General features: G+C 35.3%; 1 protein-coding gene and 1 long non-coding RNA gene across 2 annotated transcripts in view; both read left to right on the top strand.

Annotated features, from left to right (window-relative positions):
• LOC111061265 (integrin alpha-PS2) overlaps nucleotides 1-3444 on the top strand; it is a gene marked incomplete in the record, with an annotated part of 223220 nt that extends 219776 nt beyond the window's left edge. Inside the window, 2 exon segments of the mRNA XM_039441193.1 lie at nucleotides 1712-1930; nucleotides 3044-3444. Of these exon segments, the coding sequence (XP_039297127.1) occupies nucleotides 1712-1930; nucleotides 3044-3370 (546 nt within the window).
• A 6695-nt stretch (nucleotides 3445-10139) lies between these two features.
• Nucleotides 10140-18984, top strand: LOC120354219. Its single transcript, XR_005572907.1, has 3 exons — nucleotides 10140-10366; nucleotides 11200-11325; nucleotides 17751-18984. It is a non-coding gene; the product is annotated as an uncharacterized LOC120354219 (long non-coding RNA).
• Nucleotides 18985-21101: the final 2117 nt, after the last annotated feature.

Genomic DNA, 21101 nt, shown 5'->3' on the forward strand with positions numbered 1-21101 from the left:
ACCATGACTACTCCAGTCGGAGTCAGGTGAGTGTCGGTCAAAGTTGACAGTGGTGAAGTTAACGGCAGTTAAAAGTTCATCAACTCTACTATAGTGCTATAGTGAGATTCACGTTATAAAGTAAGAGAGAAAGATAGGACTCAGCGTTGCCGATTCACTGTTATCAACGACTTCTGTGTTAGATAGCTGTTATTCCAGTGTAATATTTATTGATGATTCTTGTTGAAATTGAACAAAAAATTGAAGTTAAAAACAATATCATATATTGATCATCTGCTGATGACTCTTCTCTTGATTGAATGATGATCAAAATTTGTCGAAAAATATATTATATTATCATTTCTCAATAATGAATTTCAATATTGAGTATTTTGGTAGTTAATTGTGTATCTTCATATTCAACAAACGAAGGTGAGAAGTGATGGAGCTATCTTCTTTGTCGAATGATAGACAAGGATAGCAAAACCAATGTTAATCAGGTGCAAACTCCATAATCTGTATCTAAATGGGAATTAGAACATTAACGCACCATCATGAATCCCTAGTGAGCTCATTTGTTTGAATAAATTGGTGGCTTAAACAATATCAAGTCATTCTATGGGAATCTACTACATCACATTCAAGTTAAGTTCTAGACTTTGAACAGCTGGAGTCAGAAAATTGGTTTCCGAAACAGGGCACAGTCGCAGTCCACGTTTAATAGTAAATTACGCTACAAGCACAGAAAGTTAGTGTTTACGGTATGAGGACAGTTTACCGGGCGAGGCTTGCCGAGCCCGGGAATATGCTATCCGAATACTGTAAACACCATTCTGAGAGAGTCGCATACAATATTTTTGGCCACACTACAGGTATAGCTGATGCCAAAAAGTTAGGCGGTTTCATGGGTCTCTTGTGTGTTCCAACAGCTGATGTTGTCAAGTAGATTTGTCATCTAGCTTGGCTTGGGTGATGATTTTTTAATCAAAAGAGACATTAAATGGATGCATTGCATCTAGCAGCCAGAAAAGGTACTTTTCCCGGTCTTGGCTGGAAAGAAACTGGTTTCTTACATCAGATGAGAGTCGTCTGCAAACAATGTCTTCCAGATCTATGTAGGGACCTTAGACCATTTATAGAATAGACCACGCTGGGAAGCCTAGCCTCTGAAGCCAACATCTAACTGCCAAATCCGCCCACCTTGACGTCACAACCAAGCTAACAACAATGAATTGAATAACAACAATGTAAGTTAAACACCACAAACACCTACACAACAAACTGTTGTGACGTCAAGGTGGGCGGATTTGGCAGTTAGATGTTGGCTTCATCGACTTTCGGTATGAATATACAATGGGCCGTGTCTAATCTTTAACTGGTCTAAGGTAGGGACTGAAAACAGCTGCTTTCTGTGCAGTGTGGCAAAAAATAAATTTCGATAACTATAAGATTGAACATGAAATGAAATAAAGAGAAAATAGTGTGAAAATTCAGCTATTTTGAATTATTCAGGAATGTTTTAATTTTGTCGAAGAAAAACGTTCCCAATCATATAAATGAGAAAATAAAGATTATCATAAAAACTGCGACTTGGCCATTTTTCAGTAAGCCAATTTTCTGACTCCTGCTGTTTAAAGTCTAGTTGAATTCAGAGCTCGGAAACTGGCCCATGAAAGGATGTTGAATTAGTCAATATCAGGTTTGAATAATTCAACTCTCATGATTTCCGCAGGATTACAACCAGGAAGGGGACGGAGTGCAGGGTAAATTCAAGCTGTACCCCCGTTACAAGAGGCAGCTAGACGAGGAGGGCAGAGTGGATCTGGAGGGATCCCTGAAGTGTGGCCCCATCTCTTGCACTAGAATCAAATGCAGTATTGGACCTCTCAGCAAAGACCAGGAGATATGGGTGGCCTTCAGGTCCAGAGTCTGGGTGCAAACCCTCAAAAAAGTGAGTATTTTTTTTCATTTATTTCAAAAATTTTTTTTGGAAAAACTTCTTTTTGCTATCATCTTCTTCCTCATCATACTCCTCCTATTCCTTTCCCTACATAATCCATTTTCCCTCTGTAGTTATTCCTCTTCCTCCTTCTACTTCTCCTCCTCATCGTCCTCCTCCTCCTCCACCTCCTCCTCCTCCTCCTCCTCCTCCTCCTCCTCCTCCTCCTCCTCCTCCTCCTCCTCCTCCTCCTCCTCCTCCCCTCCTCCTCCTCCTCCTCCTCCTCCTTCTCCTCCTCCTCCTCCTCCTCCACCTCCTCCTCCTCCTACTATTTATTCAATGTGTTTCTGTCACAATAATTATCCATGAATTTAAACGTATTTGAGCTCCAATTTCAATATTAGAAAAAACATTAAAATACAATAGTTTTTGGCGTGACTGAAAAATAAGCCTTGAGTTGTAAAAATAAGGAATGCATTCTCTAATCTAATAACAGCAGTACAAATGATGCAATTCTGTTGGTGGATGATAAACTACAGATGTTGAATTTTATAATTATCTCATAATTTCATAATAAATTTATCATATAAATAATATAATAAATTATGTTATTATAAATTTATAATCTTTTAATAATTATAATAATAATAATGAATTTTATAATAATATTGTATAGTAATTTTCCAATAATCCAAGTACTTGATAAACAAAATATAAATTCACAGAAAAAAAAATTGTAAAGTTTTTATAATTTTTACACAATTGTAAATAATTAATATTAATATTTATTGTTTTCTCCGGTGATAATGAATGCTACCAACAATGCTGCTAATCTTTTCCCACTTCAAGGAGTTTTCTATATAATATTTTAATATTTTAGTTCTTCTAAATTTAAAATTTGCATCTTATATTTATTTTTGGACGAAAATTGAGCTTGAACTATTTACAGTAGAAACATAACCTATTTTTATGGACATGTAACATTATCAAAATTTTGGAATGGAATAGTTTTGGGCCAAGCCTGTTGTTCCTACCCAATCATATTATTTTATATGATTTGTGATATTGTATCCACGAATAAATAAATAAATAAATATCATTTATATATTTTTTATTTGATTCCAGTTCGCCTACAACCCAGAAGTGCACCTCTCTTCCCTAGTGGGAGGTCGCGTCACACAATTACCCCACATTGGAGCACCGGATGTATCCCAGCTTCACACCCACGAAATAGTCACTCAGATCCAACCACGTGACCTGGCCACCAAACCGGAAATAGTCCCTCTATGGGTGGTAGTGTTATCAGCCTGTGTGGGTGCTCTAATTCTAATGTTATTGGTTTATTTGCTCTATAAATGTGGCTTCTTCAAGCGTAACAGACCTTCAGATGCGCCCGAAAAAGAACCGCTCAACAGAAATGGACATTATCAGTCTGGGGATGAAGCTTTATAATTTTTTTAAATTAATATTGTTATTTGCTCTATAAATGTGGCTTCTTCAGATGTAACAGACCTTCAGATGGGCCCGAAAGAGAACCTCTCAACAGAAATGAACATTATCAGTCTGGGGATGAAGCTTTATAAGTATTTGATCATAAATATTGTGTTTTTGGTTTTTTGAAATTTTTTAATTGATTAGAAAGTTCAGAATTTTTGGAAAATTCCGATGATAATTTTCATTTTGAAAATGCTTCCACCTTCAGTCCTCTCAACAGGGATGGTAATTATAAATCAGGGAATGATGCTTTATATTCTTGAATGAAATAATATTGTTTCCTGATTTTTCAAATTCGTTCAATAGTGCAGAAATTTCAAAACGTGCAAAATTCCAATTATCTTTGGTAAATTCGGATGATGATTTTCATTTTGAAAATGCTTTCACCTTCAGTTCTCTCAATAGGGATGGTAATTATAAATCAGTGGATGACGCTTTATAATCTGAAACAAATATTGTTTTCCTGACTTTTCATATTTGTTTAATAATGCAAAAATTTCAAAACGTGCAAATTCCCAATTATTTTTGGTAAATTCAGTTGATGATTTTCATTTTGAAAATGCTTTCACCTTCAGTTCTCTCAACAGGGATGGAAATTATAAATCAGTGGATGACACTTTATAATCTGAAACGAAATATTGTTTCCTGATTTTTCAAATTTGTTTAATAATGCAAAAATTTCAAAACGTGCAAATTCCCAATTATTTTTGGAGGTTTGGAACCTGAATTATGTGTCTCTCATTTCTGAATGATTCTGAATTTCCAAAAATTTCACCTTCATCTGAATTTCCACCAAATTTCAGATATTTAACAAAAATGAAAATCAATCTCAATTTTAATTTTATACAACCTGATCAATAATTTATCTTTAATTCCTTGATTTTTGAGAATGAAATCAATCTAAGAATCAATCAATCAATCAAGAATCTTCTTTATTCCACAATACAGCAAGGTACGTAAGGTACGTAAGATTCTCCTCGAAATGCTGTGAATTCTTTTAAAAATATTTTGATAATTCTTCTACATTCTAAAAATGTGCTTACATGATGTCAAAGTGATCTAACTGTATGTTATTGCTTGACTTTTCATTAATTTATTCAAAAGCTGACTTCAAATAAAATCGCTTAGAAAAATATATTCTAAAAAAATTGTAAAGGAAATATTTCTCCATGAATGTAACAGGCAACTCCAGAGAGAATGAAATGACTTCTATTTCAATTTGAAAATGCTTTCACCTTCAGTTCTCTCAATAGGGATGGTAATTATAAATCAGTGGATGACGCTTTATAATCTGAAACAAAATATTGTTTTCCTGACTTTTCATATTTGTTTAATAATGCAAAAATTTCAAAACGTGCAAATTCCCAATTATTTTTGGTAAATTCAGTTGATGATTTTCATTTTGAAAATGCTTTCACCTTCAGTTCTCTCAACAGGGATGGAAATTATAAATCAGTGGATGACACTTTATAATCTGAAACGAAATATTGTTTTCCTGATTTTTCAAATTTGTTTAATAATGCAAAAATTTCAAAACGTGCAAATTCCCAATTATTTTTGGAGGTTTGGAACCTGAATTATGTGTCTCTCATTTCTGAATGATTCTGAATTTCCAAAAATTTCACCTTCATCTGAATTTCCACCAAATTTCAGATATTTAACAAAAATGAAAATCAATCTCAATTTTAATTTTATACAACCTGATCAATAATTTATCTTTAATTCCTTGATTTTTGAGAATGAAATCAATCTAAGAATCAATCAATCAATCAGAATCTTCTTTATTCCACAATACAGCAAGGTACGTAAGGTACGTAAGATTCTCCTCGAAATGCTGTGAATTCTTTTAAAAATATTTTGATAATTCTTCTACATTCTAAAAATGTGCTTACATGATGTCAAAGTGATCTAACTGTATGTTATTGCTTGACTTTTCATTAATTTATTCAAAAGCTGACTTCAAATAAAATCGCTTAGAAAAATATATTCTAAAAAAATTGTAAAGGAAATATTTCTCCATGAATGTAACAGGCAACTCCAGAGAGAATGAAATGACTTCTATTTCAATTTGAAATTCGATTCTGAAAGAGAGGAGGTGATATTTAATTTGAAAATATTAAGTAACACAAGGATTTTTCTCCCTTCAAGTTAAATACAGTAATAAAATGAAGGAAATTATATAATTATGAAGAATTAGTTCTTAGTTATGATGACGCCATAGAAATATAGTTGAAAATGACATAACATCTGCCATATTTGAGTCAATTATTGTTAATATCAGTAATTTTGTACAGACTGTACGGTGAAGTCCTGTTTTTCAATGAAATTCTCCTGAATAGCGAAATAATATGATTCTATCTTATGGGGGTTCATTTACACATGAACAGACAGTGAATGTGTGAAAACTCACATAAGGAATAATGTTATTCATTTTCTGCCAGGCAGGGGAAAGATTCTTTAGTAAGATTCTAAACAGGAAAATTATACCATTGTATCTTATGTGAGTATTCACACATGAAAAGACTGTGAATGCGTGAAAACTCACATAAGGAATAATGTTATTCATTTCCTGCTCAGTATAAAAACGATTCTTCAGTAAGATGCCAAGCAGGAAAATAATATCATTGTATCTTATGAGAGTATTCACACTTGAACCGACTGTAAATGTGTGAATACTCCCATAAGATACAATGATATCTATTTTCTGCCTAGTAGATCAAAGATTCTTAAATACGTTGCTGAGCAGGGAAAGAATAACATTGGATCTGATGGGGGTATTCACACACGAACAGACTGTAAATGTGTGAACACTCCCATAAGATACAATGATATCTATTATCTGCCTAGTAGATCAAAGATTCTTAGATAAGTTGCTGAGCAGGAAAAGAAAAACATCGGATCTTATGGGGGTATTCACACATGAACAGACTGTAAATGTGTGAAAACTGTCATAAGAAATAATGTTATTCATGTTTTGCCTAGCAGAGAAAATATTCTCTAGTAATATTCTAAACAGGGGAAGAATAACATTGGATCTTATGGGATTGTATACACATAAGCAGTCAACCTTTGTGTGAAGACTCTCATAAGATACAATGTTATTCATTTCCTCCCCAACAGATATTGATTGGAAATCAGGGCTCTACTTACAAGTTATGAAACTATGTAAATAATTGTTATTAATTAGGTTAATTTATTTCAATTATTTGTCGTTTTGATCCTAACATTAAATTAGATAATAAGAATCTGGAATTAATAAACTATTGAGTTAACTAAGATTAAAACTAAGCCTATTAACATACTATTAGCTGTAACATAGTTATTATAAGTTATTAATGTATTCGTTACAAACATTTTGATAGTTTGTGACACTGATATTAATTTATTATTTTCTAATAAAGACTGTGTATGTTGTTATTTAATTTTGTAACTTTTTTATTTTTATTTTTCTGGTTCAATCTAGGCAATAAATATTTTTTGGTTCGATTCAAGATGGATATTTTAACAGAAAAATTCATGATTGGGAAAAAATATTATATCATGAAGGAATAGCTTTGATCATTTTCAATATTTCAAACTTTATAAGAGGCGAATATACATTATTTAGGGCCACTTTTCGAGCTCGGAATTCAGCTAAGTTCTAGACTTTAAACAGCTGGAGTTAAAAAATTGACTTTCCCAAACAGGGCCTGGTCAAACTTTCAATTATAATCTTCATGTCCATAATTAAAAACATTTTTAGTTGACGAAATGAAACCTTCCTAAATAATATTCAATATTGCAGAAACTTTACACTATTTTCTCTCTATTTTATTTTGTGCTCAATTTTCTAGTTTTTCGAAATTCTATTTAAACGTGGACCACTAGTACGCCCCGTTTCGGAAAGCTAATTTCCTGACTCCAGCTGTTTAAAGTCTAGAACTTAGATAAATCCCGAGCTCGGAAACCGGCCCTAAATGTATATTCCTTCAATGGATCTAAAACAAAAGGAAGAAAGCAATATAATATTATTTAAATAATATATTTTCTCTGATAAGTTAGTAATATAAATATTGAGCTCTTCTATTATTTGGTTGGAATTTTTCTATATTTTTTATAGAGAACTATAGCAATAATAAATTATAGCAATACCAGTTAAAATGGGGATAGAGTAATCTATCTAAATTATTGTGTGATGAAAATGATTAGCGTGCCTTCAAAATAAATAAATAATATATTCAAGATAATTATAATAGTTTCAACTCACTCTTTCAAAATATTCTTAGTGCAGGCTGCACAAGAGACGGTCAAGTTTTAACCGTGATTAATTCCACGAGAACCAATCAGAGAAGCCGTCTCTTCAAAAACACCTTCTCTGTTTCGTTCTAGTGGGATTAATCACGGTTAAAACTTAACCGGCTGTTGTGCAACCGAGCCTGAAGCCGCTTTTACACCAAAGTTATCAACAAAATGTTAATAACTCCATCCTTATAGATTCTATTAGATTGAACATAGCTTATCATACACATGATGAACATAATATGTTGTAAACACATAGTATGTGTTTGTCAAGTTCCGTTCAATCTAATAGAATCTACAAGTATTAAGTTGATAACATTTTGTTAATAACTTTGGTGTAGACCCATAATCTATAAGGATGGAGTTATTAACATTTTGTTGATAGCTTTGGTGTAAACGCGGCTTTAGGCTCGGTTGCACAACAGCCGGTTAAATTTTAACCGTGATTAATTCCACAAGAACCAATCTTTAGAATCTGCGAATAAATGGAATTATCAAATTCAACACGAAAATTGATTCAAATCAAAACTTCTTATGAACTAGTCAAAGTTTATTTTTCTACAAATTTATCATTTTTATTTATTTTAAAATTACTACTTGTAACTAGTGAAATAATTTTTGTCAATTCGTTTAGACTTCGCTCATGGAAGGAAAATTGGTGTAAAGAAAAACTATTTCGAAAAATATTGAAAGTCAGAAATTTGTGTTGTTTTGTTCTATTGAAAGCAAAGTATTCGTATATGTATTATTATTTATTTAGGTCGTAATACTATTAACGTTGTACTTACATTGTAATGATAATTAAATTGGTTAATATTTTTAGTTTTCTGGTGAATTTTTATCCTTTTATCCTAGCTTTATTAGTTCATTCTATTCCTTATTATGAAGTTGAGATTTTTAGATTTTAGATGGAAAGACTTAAGGTTGATACAACCGAATTTTTTATCAAGAAAAATATAGAGAAAACTATTAATCGCTAACAGGTAATCAGTGCTCCGCAAGGGTCTGATGAAACTAGACAAACTGAAAACTTGACCAACTAAAATCCTGTAGAATTTGAAATAGATCTATAACTATCCTTGGTCCTAGGGCCAATACGTTTCTATAATTGACCGAGCGAAGTGGGGTCCAAGATTCAAGTCGACGGTTTGGCATTTCTCTTAATGTTTAAATGATTATATGTTGCGCATTCACGGCGAAACGCGGTAATAGATTTTCATTAAATTTGACAGGTATGTTTCTTTTTAAATAGCGCGTCGACGTATTATACAAGGTTTTTGGAAATTTTGCATTTCAAGGATGATATATAAAAGGAAAAAGGAGCCTCCTTCATACGCCAATATTAGAGTAGAAATCAGACTATAGAATTATTCATCATAAATTAGCTGTCTAGTGGATTATAATACTAACCGTTCAAAAACATCGAACATTGAAAATATATCTTTCCATCAACGTTGTAGACAGTTGCAGCCAGACCTGATAACAGCGCTCACACTCACATTCCGGGACGACACGTCACGGTACGATAGGACAGAAAGCTCTATGTTTATCTACGTTTTTTTCTAGTTATTTTAACTTCATAAATTTATCTATTAATTTTTGAGAAAACATAACAATAGGTCAATGTAACTTACTGAGCGCGATGTCTACTGTTCACAGAACTACTAGTTAAGAAATATATTAAGAGAACTATTAATGACTATATAGCAGGTAGCGTGCTTCACAAGGGTCTAAATGAAAACTAGACAAACTGAAAACTTGAGCTACTGAAATCTTGATGAATTTGAAATAGGTATATAATCATGGTTAGTACCATACTTCATGGTTAGGTATTGCCATAGAGAAAAAATATATGGCATGGTATTGGGCGTTTATGTTGCAAATTTCACTGTTAACCAAGCCGATAGTCCTAGTACCGGTAGTTGTTTTTGTCGTCCTGATAATGTACATCTTTGAACTATCATAACTTTGCTATTTGTGAGTCGATTTTGCTCACTCAAAGATCAGTTTGTTAAGCATTTCAATGTCTTCCTCTCGTATTCCTATTAATTTTTCTGTAAAATTAACAATTATTGAGAAAACTTGAGTTCAATGATTGACATCCACCCTTGTCTTCCTGAAAATGTACGTCTTTAAACTCTCATAACATTGCTATTTGTGGGTCGATTTTGCTCACTCAAAGATCAGTTTGTGAAGCATTTGAATATCTATGTTTTTTATTCAAATCAATTTTACTGTAATATCAACCGTTTTCAAGTAAAATTAATCTGAATGTCTCTATATTTGATTTGACAAGAAGAGTTTGTAAGAGAAGAAACTCTGTACTACTTTAGAATTCAGTCCCTGCTTTGTGCTGCTCTCAGCGGCCAGAATCACAACTAGACTGTGACGTCACACTTCTCTTATTCACCATTCACCAGTTCACCACTGCAGAGTTGCAGACGCCATATTTGATATCAACAGTGTTGTCGTAGTGTTAGTTCAACAAAAATTGATGTTTATTACAAAAATATCATGATTTAATGTATAATTCTGTGAAATATCGTTTCTAAAATAGTTTTTCTGCAAAACTTAACGTTTAAAATAGTTTCAAACTGTTAATAATTGCATAATACGAAGCTAATCTGTTCATTGGCCTGATCGCCCAAATTTACATTAAATTGATTACATGATTTTGTGAGTATTTCATAGATTCAAAGCTTATTTCTATTGAAATAATGTTATTTCATATGTAAATCAAGTTTATTTATACTTGAAAACTCTTGTTTCTCAATTATAATTGCAAAATGTTTAGCCCAATGTTCACTCTGCAATGATTAGCCTATATCATCCCATACCGTATCATTTTTAAGTGTTTGCCATTAATTTTCCTCTGATTTATGATTAAATTATATTGTAACATGTACTTAGTAGTTTATTACATCTCATTTGATTAAGTTTTTGTGATGGTTTCCCTTTCTTGTTGAGTTATATAACAATATGTCCAGCCATGTCTATGTTAGGTTGGGATTGACAGGTGCGGAAAGCTAAAGTCTTCATCCGGTCAAAATATTAGAATTAAAAAAACTAATGGGAATTTTTACTTTTAATGTTGAACTTTATGTTTTAAAAGCATATTTTATTAGGTTTAACAAGTATTTATGGATAATATATTGATTGAAATACTGAAATTAATTTCTTCCTGCAACTTTTCCCCAAAGTGCGCGGATCATCACTTATAGGCTGTAAGCTGTGTTCATACCGGAATTTCCAATAATAATATTTGTTCAAAAATATTATTTTACAAAAAGTTTACAATTTTTTGTTGAAAATAAGTTGCTGTTCTCAAATGTAAAGCGACAAAAGTTGTCTAATTTTTGTTTGGTATAATCCAATAATTTCGTTTGGTTGTAAAGTCTGGTATAATCGCGGCTTTACTTCTGGAAATTTTCATGGCATAGCAATGGTTTTATTGTAAATTGATTCACTGTTTATTGCAATAATTTATTATTTTTTATTCTTATTTCCAGGCTACGAATATTGATTGAATCCATTTGAACGGATTGGCACATGGAGAGGTTTAGTGAATACTACTGTAATATAGATTGACAATGGACCAAAACATACAAGCTGAACCTCCTGATGCAGCTGTAAAGGTAATTACAAATTCAAATTTAATATTTGTGGATTAATTTTCACAAATATCTTGTTTAATTCCGTCTAATCTCCAATGACCTTCCTGTTCAATATCATCTACTTTTAAGAGAAGACATTTCAAAGATTTGGATTTCAGAGAAAGGTGTGCTGTGATCTGTACCATTTTTCTCATATTTTTTTATTCAAATTAAATCTGAAAAATAATTTTTCGCCACACTGCACAGAAAGCAGCTGTTTTCCAGTCCCTACGTAGATCTGAAAGACCTTGTTTGCAGACGACGTCAGAAAAGGGTTTCTTTTCCGGTCTAGGCCAGAAAGTTGTCTCTTTCCAGCCGCTTATGGCTGGAAACAACGCGCTAATTATTTTAATAAGTCATCCGCTAGATCGGGCGAGTGTCCACTTTCATAATAAGCTGAAGTCGCCATGATTTTAGTTCCAGTTTCGAATCAAACTAATTCGCTTCGCAACCAGTTTTATTCAATTATTTATTGTTGATTAGTGCATTCCGAATTTTCAAAAATGCTTGAAGATGACTGTGGTATTCCAAGTGAAATTTTAAAAGAATCTGAAATCCTGACTGCAAATCTTCTACCACTAAAATCAAGAGATAGGTACGATAGCTTAACGAGTATTCTTTATTTTGTATTCTTTATTTATTTTGTCAGCAATACCTGTAGTGTGGCGAAAAATATCGTTCGCACCACGGGCAAAAATGTTTTTCCAGCTCTCAATCTTTTCTAGTCCTCGGCCTACGGCCTCGGACTTGAAAACCGATTTCGAGCTGGAAAAATCTCATTTTCTGCTCTAGGTGCGAAATATACTATTATGTGTTTAAAGTTCAACTGATGATCATTCCAATGGGAAAAAATGTACAGATCATTTGCTCAGGACAAATCTCTAATGCGCTTTGAAATGTCTCTAGCTGTAAGTTATCTTCTAGTTCTATCACTAAAGCGGTCCTCACATCAACGTCTGCTAGCGGTAGCGAGCTCGCTCCCGCAGAGGTAGTTTTTCTGGAAGCAGTTCACACCAAAAAACTTCCGCCAGCGGTGGTTTGGTTTTGTTCTTGTTTTGATGAGGCTGGTTCTCTAGAAGTGGGGGAAGGCCAGCAACCAGAGTGAGTCGGTATTCTGCGCATGCGCTACCGGTGGCGAAGTTCTGGAGTTCGCTTTCCATGTTATTAGATTGGCCAGGTCAGACCGAGCTCACTACCGCTAGCGGTACTCCCACTAGGAGACGTTTCAAAAGTTCGCCTGGCTCGCCAAGTGAAACTACCGCCGAGGTACTACCTCCGCGGTAGCGAGCTCGGTGTGACCTGCACAACTTGATAACATGGAAGGCGAGTTTTTTGACTTCGCTACCGCCGCGGACGCGAGCTCGGTGTGACCTGCCCTTTACTGATGTTGTAGGTCCCACATAATTGATCGCAGGAGGGTCGCTCTTGTATAGTGAGGTCCACGTTATAATGGCAGTATTTGATTAACATTGCTGTTGCTATCCTTGTCTATCATTCCACAAAGCAGATAGCGAACGTATCAAACCATAGTGTTGTGTATCAAGTTGAGATGATACTGTATCATATTGTGTTGATACTGTATCATGTTGTGGTTGTTCTTGTTCTATAGTGAGGTCCACGTTATAATGGCAGTATTTGATTAACATTGGTGTTGCTATCCTTGTCTATCATTCCACAAAGCAGATAGCGAATGTATCATATCATACTGTTGTGTATCAAGTTGAGATGATACTGTATCATATTGTGTTGATACTGTATCATGTTGTGGTTGTTCTTGTTCTATAGTGAGGTCCACGTTATAATGGCAGTATTTGATTAACATTGGTGTTGCTATCCTTGTCTATCATTCCACAAAGCAGATAGCGAACGTATCAAATCATAGTGTTGTGTATCAAGTTGAGATGATACTGTATCATATTGTGTTGATACTGTATCATGTTGTGGTTGTTCTTGTTCTATAGTGAGGTCCACGTTATAATGGCAGTATTTGATTAACATTGGTGTTGCTATCCTTGTCTATCATTCCACAAAGCAGATAGCGAACGTATCAAATCATAGTGTTGTGTATCAAGTTGAGATGATACTGTATCATATTGTGTGGATACTGTATCATGTTGTTGTTGTTCTTGTTCTATAGTGAGGTCCACGTTATAATGGCAGTATTTGATTAACATTGGTGTTGCTATCCTTGTCTATCATTCCACAAAGCAGATATCGCTATCCTTTTCTAGCGCCGCAATGTTGCCAGATCGATGTTTAACAATGTAGAAATATAATTAATCTAGAAAATAACTAGCCTAATCTAAATTATGAAAATGTATTATTTAATTATTGAAAAAATATATTCTTGATGAGTAAAGTATGATTGAATATTTTAAACAAGAATGAACAGTTGATATTATATCAGATATTCTCGATGCAAGGCAGTGGCAAGGTAGAGAATCGGCAACTCTTTTCTCCTATCTTTCCACTCTTCCTTTATAACGTGGACCTCACTATAGTTTTGTATCACTTAGTGATTATGTAGGTCCCACATAACTGATTATATAAAGGTTGCTCTGTTGGTCTATCACTTCTTGGTTTTGGAGATAGCAATCTGTGTTGGGGTCACACAGCACTTGAACTAGTCTTCCAATAGTGAGAGCATAAAGCTGCGTACACATATTCGCGCTTCCAACCCGCACCGAGCACGCTCCTCCCTCGTACCGCCCTCGTACCACCATTGAACCACAGTCGCTCCGCCCACGCACCCATCATGAACGTTACGGAAGATGTTAGATCTTCTCGCGGTCCCCGGTCGAACCACTGTTGCTCGCCGGTCGATCATCAATCGCTCTGCTGGAGTGACGTTCGGTTGCGGAGCAGAGCGACAGTCTGTAGGCTACGCACCTTAAGAAGTATGAAGTATTGTAATGTAAGGTTGAAGAGAATAAAATATAATATAAGGTATGATAAGCCCGTATTACATTAGGACACCAAGTGTTTGTGTAAGTCGCGGGGCATTACTTCTCATTGCGTTTACTCGGGTCACCATTACTGGTATCTCATTAGGATGATGAATTAGGGCAACCAGCTTTCAATTTTGTATTCCTTAAGTTAGTGTAGGTGTATCTAGGTTTTCTGCAGTAGTTATTACGTTCATTAATAGTTATTTGTGCAACTAGTGCGCAAAGTGACAGTTTGCTGCACCGAAAGAAACGTTTACGCCCGAGCCGTAGGCGAGGGCGGAATGGTTTCGAGTGCAGCAGAGGAACTTTGCGCACGTATTTCACATTAAGTTTTTCCTACAGTAACCATTAAATATGAAAAGTGGGTAATTATGGGTAAAATTGCCTGAAATGCATCAAATGTTTTTCTCTGTAATTTTATTATTGATAAAAACCTTAATCCTAAAATCCTAAAGTCCTCGTTGTCCTTGGTCTATAGTGAGGTCCACGTTATAATGGCAGTATTTGATTAACATTGGTGTTGCTATCCTTGTCTATCATTCCACAAAGCAGATAGCGAACGTATCAAATCATAGTGTTGTGTATCAAGTTGAGATGATACTGTATCATATTGTGTTGATACTGTATCATGTTGTGGTTGTTCTTGTTCTATAGTGAGGTCCACGTTATAATGGCAGTATTTGATTAACATTGGTGTTGCTATCCTTGTCTATCATTCCACAAAGCAGATAGCGAACGTATCAAATCATAGTGTTGTGTATCAAGTTGAGATGATACTGTATCATATTGTGTTGATACTGTATCATGTTGTGGTTGTTCTTGTTCTATAGTGAGGTCCACGTTATAATGGCAGTATTTGATTAACATTGGTGTTGCTATCCTTGTCTATCATTCCACAAAGCAGATATCGCTATCCTTTTCTAGCGCCGCAACGTTGCCAGATCGATGTTTAACAATGTAGAAATATAATTAATAAAATAACTAGCCTAATCTAAATCATGAAAATGTATTATTTAATAATTGAAAATATATATTCTTGATGAATAAAGTATGATTGAATATTTAAAACAAGAATGAACAGTTGATATTACATCAGATATTCTCGATGCAAGGCAGTGGCAAGGTAGAGAATCGGCAACTCTGTTCTCCTATCTTTCCACTCTTCCTTTATAACGTGGACCTCACTATTGTTGTATCACTTATTGATTATGTAGGTCCCACATAACTGATTATATAAAGGTTGCTCTGTTGGTCTATCACTTCTTGGTTTTGGAGATAGCAATCTGTGTTGGGGTCACACAGCACTTGAACTAGTCTTCCAATAGTGAGAGCATAAAGCTGCGTACACATATTCGCGCTTCCAACCCGCACCGAGCACGCTCCTCCCTCGTACCGCCCTCGTACCACCATCGAACCACAGTTGCTCCGCCCACGCACCCATCATGAACGTTACGGAAGATGTTAGATCTTCTCGCGGTCCCCGGTCGAACCACTGTTGCTCGCCGGTCGATCATCAATCGCTCTGCTGGAGTGACGTTCGGTTGCGGAGCAGAGCGACAGTCTGTAGGCTACGCACCTTAAGAAGTATGAAGTATTGTAATGTAAGGTTGAAGAGAATAAAATATAATATAAGGTATGATAAGCCCGTATTACATTAGGACACCAAGTGTTTGTGTAAGTCGCGGGGCATTACTTCTCATTGCGTTTACTCGGGTCACCATTACTGGTATCTCATTAGGATGATGAATTAGGGCAACCAGCTTTCAATTTTGTATTCCTTAAGTTAGTGTAGGTGTATCTAGGTTTTCTGCAGTAGTTATTACGTTCATTAATAGTTATTTGTGCAACTAGTGCGCAAAGTGACAGTTTGCTGCACCGAAAGAAACGTTTACGCCCGAGCCGTAGGCGAGGGCGGAATGGTTTCGAGTGCAGCAGAGGAACTTTGCGCACGTATTTCACATTAAGTTTTTCCTACAGTAACCATTAAATATGAAAAGTGGGTAATTATGGGTAAAATTGCCTGAAATGCATCAAATGTTTTTCTCTGTAATTTTATTATTGATAAAAACCTTAATCCTAAAATCCTAAAGTCCTCGTTGTCCTTGGTTATAATATATAATGAATAATAATTAGCGCGTTGTGCTTGGTTGCACCTCTGCTCACTATAGCAGCCACAGCAGTCACTGTTACCAACTTCATTTTGATTTTGCTGCACTGTTGCTCCATATAACCTACTAAGTATTTTGCGTTGCCATGTTGCAAATCTGGAGTGCAGAAAAATTTTTCCCGCACTAGAACGGAAAAGTGATTCTTTGCATTCTGTAATCAGTGCAGCAATGGCCACTTTTCAACGTAACTGTAGGAAAACGTTTTTTATTAGGTGTCTACCATAAAATACGTACGGTAGTCAACATTGTTAATTCAGCCAATTACCATATTTCATGCGGTAGGAACGGAATTGAGGTAACTGGCTTTGAATTTATGACCCTAAAAGTTGAGGCATCAGTATCTCAAAGTTTCCCGATAGTTAATTCTGTCATTATCCTTTTTGATTAGGTTTTATCCTTAAAAATACATAGGTAATACTGTTGAATTCAACCAATCACCATATTTCATGCGGTAGGAACGGAATTGAGGTAACTGGCTTTGAATTTATGACCCTAAAAGTTGAGGCATCAGTATCTCAAAGTTTTCCGATAGTTAATTCTGTCATTATCCTTTTTGATTAGGTTTTATCCTTAAAAATACGTAGGTAATACTGTTGAATTCAACCAATCACCATATTTCATGCGGTAGGAACGGAATTGAGGTAACTGGCTTTGAATTTATGACCCTAAAAGTTGAGGCATCAGTATCTCAAAGTTTTCCGATAGTTAATTCTGTCATTATCCTTTTTGATTAGGTTTTATCCTTAAAAATACGTAGGTAATACTGTTGAATTCAACCAATCACCATATTTCATGCGGTAGGAACGGAATTGAGGTAACTGGCTTTGAATTTATGACCCTAAAAGTTGAGGCATCAGTATCTCTAAGTTCTCCGATAGTTAATTCTGTCATTATCCTTTTTGATTAGGTTTTATCCTTAAAAATACGTAGGTAATACTGTTGAATTTAACCAATTACCATATTTCAAAAGTTTTTCCCAAATCTTCCCGCTGCGGAAAATTATTTTGTTACAGGTCGGCCAATCCATCTTCTTGCACCTAAAAGCTAATTTAGTAGTGAATTTATTCATTTTTCTCTTTATTAATTTTGATGTGTTTTGTGATGAATGTATGTGTTAATAAAATTTGATATTTGTTCAAAACAGGACTGTTTTGACTGTGTTTTTCTGTTAAATAAAACGAATTTTGTGTGTCAATCACTTATTTCAACAACCTTGTGTCACTCCCCTTGTGTATTATTTGTAGACTGTATTTATGGCTTTGTTGGCTGAGCAGTGTGTGTTGTTTTGCAGTGTATTGGAATGTTGGAAGCGCGGAGGAATCTCACTGCTTTGAGAGAAGACCTCGACGACTTGAGAAGACTTGAGGAAGAATGTTACTGCTCATCTCCAATCTGTGCAGCCTTGGATTACTTCACAACTTGATGCATTATACATCAACAAACTGAGTTGAGGTAACATCAAGACTTGAGGAAGAATGTTACTGCTCATCTCCAATCTGTGCAGCCTTGGATTACTTCACAACTTGATGCATTATACATCAACAAACTGAGTTGAGGAAACATCAAGACTTGAGGAAGAATGTTACTGCTCATCTCCAATCTGTGCAGCCTTGGATTACTTCACAACTTGATGCATTATACATCAACAAACTGAGTTGAGGTAACATCAAGACTTGAGGAAGAATGTTACTGCTCATCTCCAATCTGTGCAGCCTTGGATTACTTCACAACTTGATGCATTATACATCAACAAACTGAGTTGAGGAAACATCAAGACTTGAGGAAGAATGTTACTGCTCTTCTCCAATCTGTGCAGCCTTGGATTACTTCACAACTTGATGCATTATACATCAACAAACTGAGTTGAGGTAACATCAAGACTTGAGGAAGAATGTTACTGCTCATCTCCAATCTGTGCAGCCTTGGATTACTTCACAACTTGATGCATATACATCAACAAACTGAGTTGAGGTAACATCAAGACTTGAGGAAGAATGTTACTGCTCATCTCCAATCTGTGCAGCCTTGGATTACTTCACAACTTGATGCATTATACATCAACAAACTGAGTTGAGGTAACATCAAGACTTGAGGAAGAATGTTACTGCTCATCTCCAATCTGTGCAGCCTTGGATTACTTCACAACTTGATGCATTATACATCAACAAACTGAGTTGAGGTAACATCAAGACTTGAGGAGAATGTTACTGCTCATCTCCAATCTGTGCAGCTTGGATTACTTCACAACTTGATGCATTATACATCAACAAACTGAGTTGAGGAAACATCAAGACTTGAGGAAGAATGTTACTGCTCATCTCCAATCTGTGCAGCCTTGGATTACTTCACAACTTGATGCATTATACATCAACAAACTGAGTTGAGGTAACATCAAGACTTGAGGAAGAATGTTACTGTTCATCTCCAATCTGTGCAGCCTTGGATTACTTCACAACTTGATGCATTATACATCAACAAACTGAGTTGAGGAAACATCAAGACTTGAGGAAGAATGTTACTGCTCATCTCCAATCTGTGCAGCCTTGGATTACTTCACAACTTGATGCATTATACATCAACAACTGAGTTGAGGTAACATCAAGACTTGAGGAAGAATGTTACTGCTCATCTCCAATCTGTGCAGCCTTGGATTACTTCACAACTTGATGCATTATACATCACAAACTGAGTTGAGGAACATCAAGACTTGAGGAAGAATGTTACTGCTCATCTCCAATCTGTGCAGCCTTGGATTACTTCACAACTTGATGCATTATACATCAACAAACTGAGTTGAGGTAACATCAAGACTTGAGGAAGAATGTTACTGCTCATCTCCAATCTGTGCAGCCTTGGATTACTTCACAACTTGATGCATTATACATCACAAACTGAGTTGAGGCATCAGTATCTCTAAGTTCTCCGATAGTTAATTCTGTCATTATCCTTTTTGATTAGGTTTTATCCTTAAAAATACGTAGGTAATACTGTTGAATTCAACCAATCACCATATTTCATGCGGTAGGAACGGAATTGAGGTAACATCAAGACTTGAGGAAGAATGTTACTGCTCTTCTCCAATCTGTGCAGCCTTGGATTACTTCACAACTTGATGCATTATACATCAACAAACTGAGTTGAGGAAACATCAAGACTTGAGGAAGAATGTTACTGCTCATCTCCAATCTGTGCAGCCTTGGATTACTTCACAACTTGATGCATTATACATCAACAAACTGAGTTGAGGAAACATCAAGACTTGAGGAAGAATGTTACTGCTCATCTCCAATCTGTGCAGCCTTGGATTACTTCACAACTTGATGCATTATACATCAACAAACTGAGTTGAGGTAACATCAAGACTTGAGGAAGAATGTTACTGCTCATCTCCAATCTGTGCAGCCTTGGATTACTTCACAACTTGATGCATTATACATCAACAAACTGAGTTTACTTCAGGTTAGTTGATGATTTTTACAATATTTTTGTCAATTTTTGGTTGATTGAATTGTGTGATGTTTGATTGTGCACTTTGCGTTGCTGCTTGCCTATTATAGAATGCATCCTGCGATTAACAACCATATTCTTGAGCTGGTCACTAGCTGTAGGACATGCATGATTAGCATGTGTGTGTACATGCATGTTTGTCAGGACAAACACGTGTTTAATCATGCATGTCCTGTCGTTAGTGGCCAGCCTTCAACTTATACTACTTGCACGCTATCTTTGCTCTAGGCTATAGGAAAAATAAAGGCAGTAATAATTCTATTCTATACTCTGATAAGAGTCTTTGGGAAGCTTTTAAAAATAAACAGATTCAACCGGTGGAAATATGAGTGGATTTAAACTGAGCCTCGATGGTTCTATTAGCGCCGTCAGTCGGTGTTGTTATAGTTTCAATAAATTATCTACGATTTATTTGCTAATATTATCATACTTGATCAGGCTTTTGAAATTAGGGATGGGTATCGAAAGACAAAACATTGATGTTTTGAACATCGATGTTTTTTCACCTAACATCGATAAGTGAAAAACATCGAACAGTAAACATCGATGTTAAAAACATCGATGTTTGATGTTGAAACATCGATGTATCGATACCCATCCCTATTTGAAATATTATCATCCATGATGTTAACAGATTTGGAAGTCGCTTGAACGGTTTTAGTTGACAGTAATTGAAATAATTTGTAAAAGTTTATTATAGTAGAAAGCTTGTATAGCATCTGGGGTTGCTAAGATAATTGGGCTTGTAAAGCATCTCTAAGGGCCGGATTCCGAGTATCTTTTCGGATGCAACACGTTGCTTTTGAGACGATGCAACAGAGCATCTGTTGCTTATGGGAAGATACATAAAGGGCGGTTTCCGAGTATCTTTTCGGATGCAACACGTTGCTTTGAGACGATGCAACAGAGCATCTGTTGCTTATGGGAAGATACATAAAGGGCGGTTTCCGAGTATCTTTTCGGATGCAACACGTTGCTTTGAGACGATACAAAAGAGCATCTGTTGCTTATGGGAAGATACATAAAGGGCGGTTTCCGAGCTCGGGATTTAGCTTAGCTCTAGACTTTGAACAGCTGGAGTCAGAAAATTAGCTTTCCAAAACGGGGCGTAGTCGCAGTTTTTATAACAGTAGTC

Source organism: Nilaparvata lugens, chromosome 14 (genome assembly GCF_014356525.2).
Source record: "Nilaparvata lugens isolate BPH chromosome 14, ASM1435652v1, whole genome shotgun sequence".
NCBI lineage: Eukaryota > Metazoa > Arthropoda > Insecta > Hemiptera > Delphacidae > Nilaparvata > Nilaparvata lugens.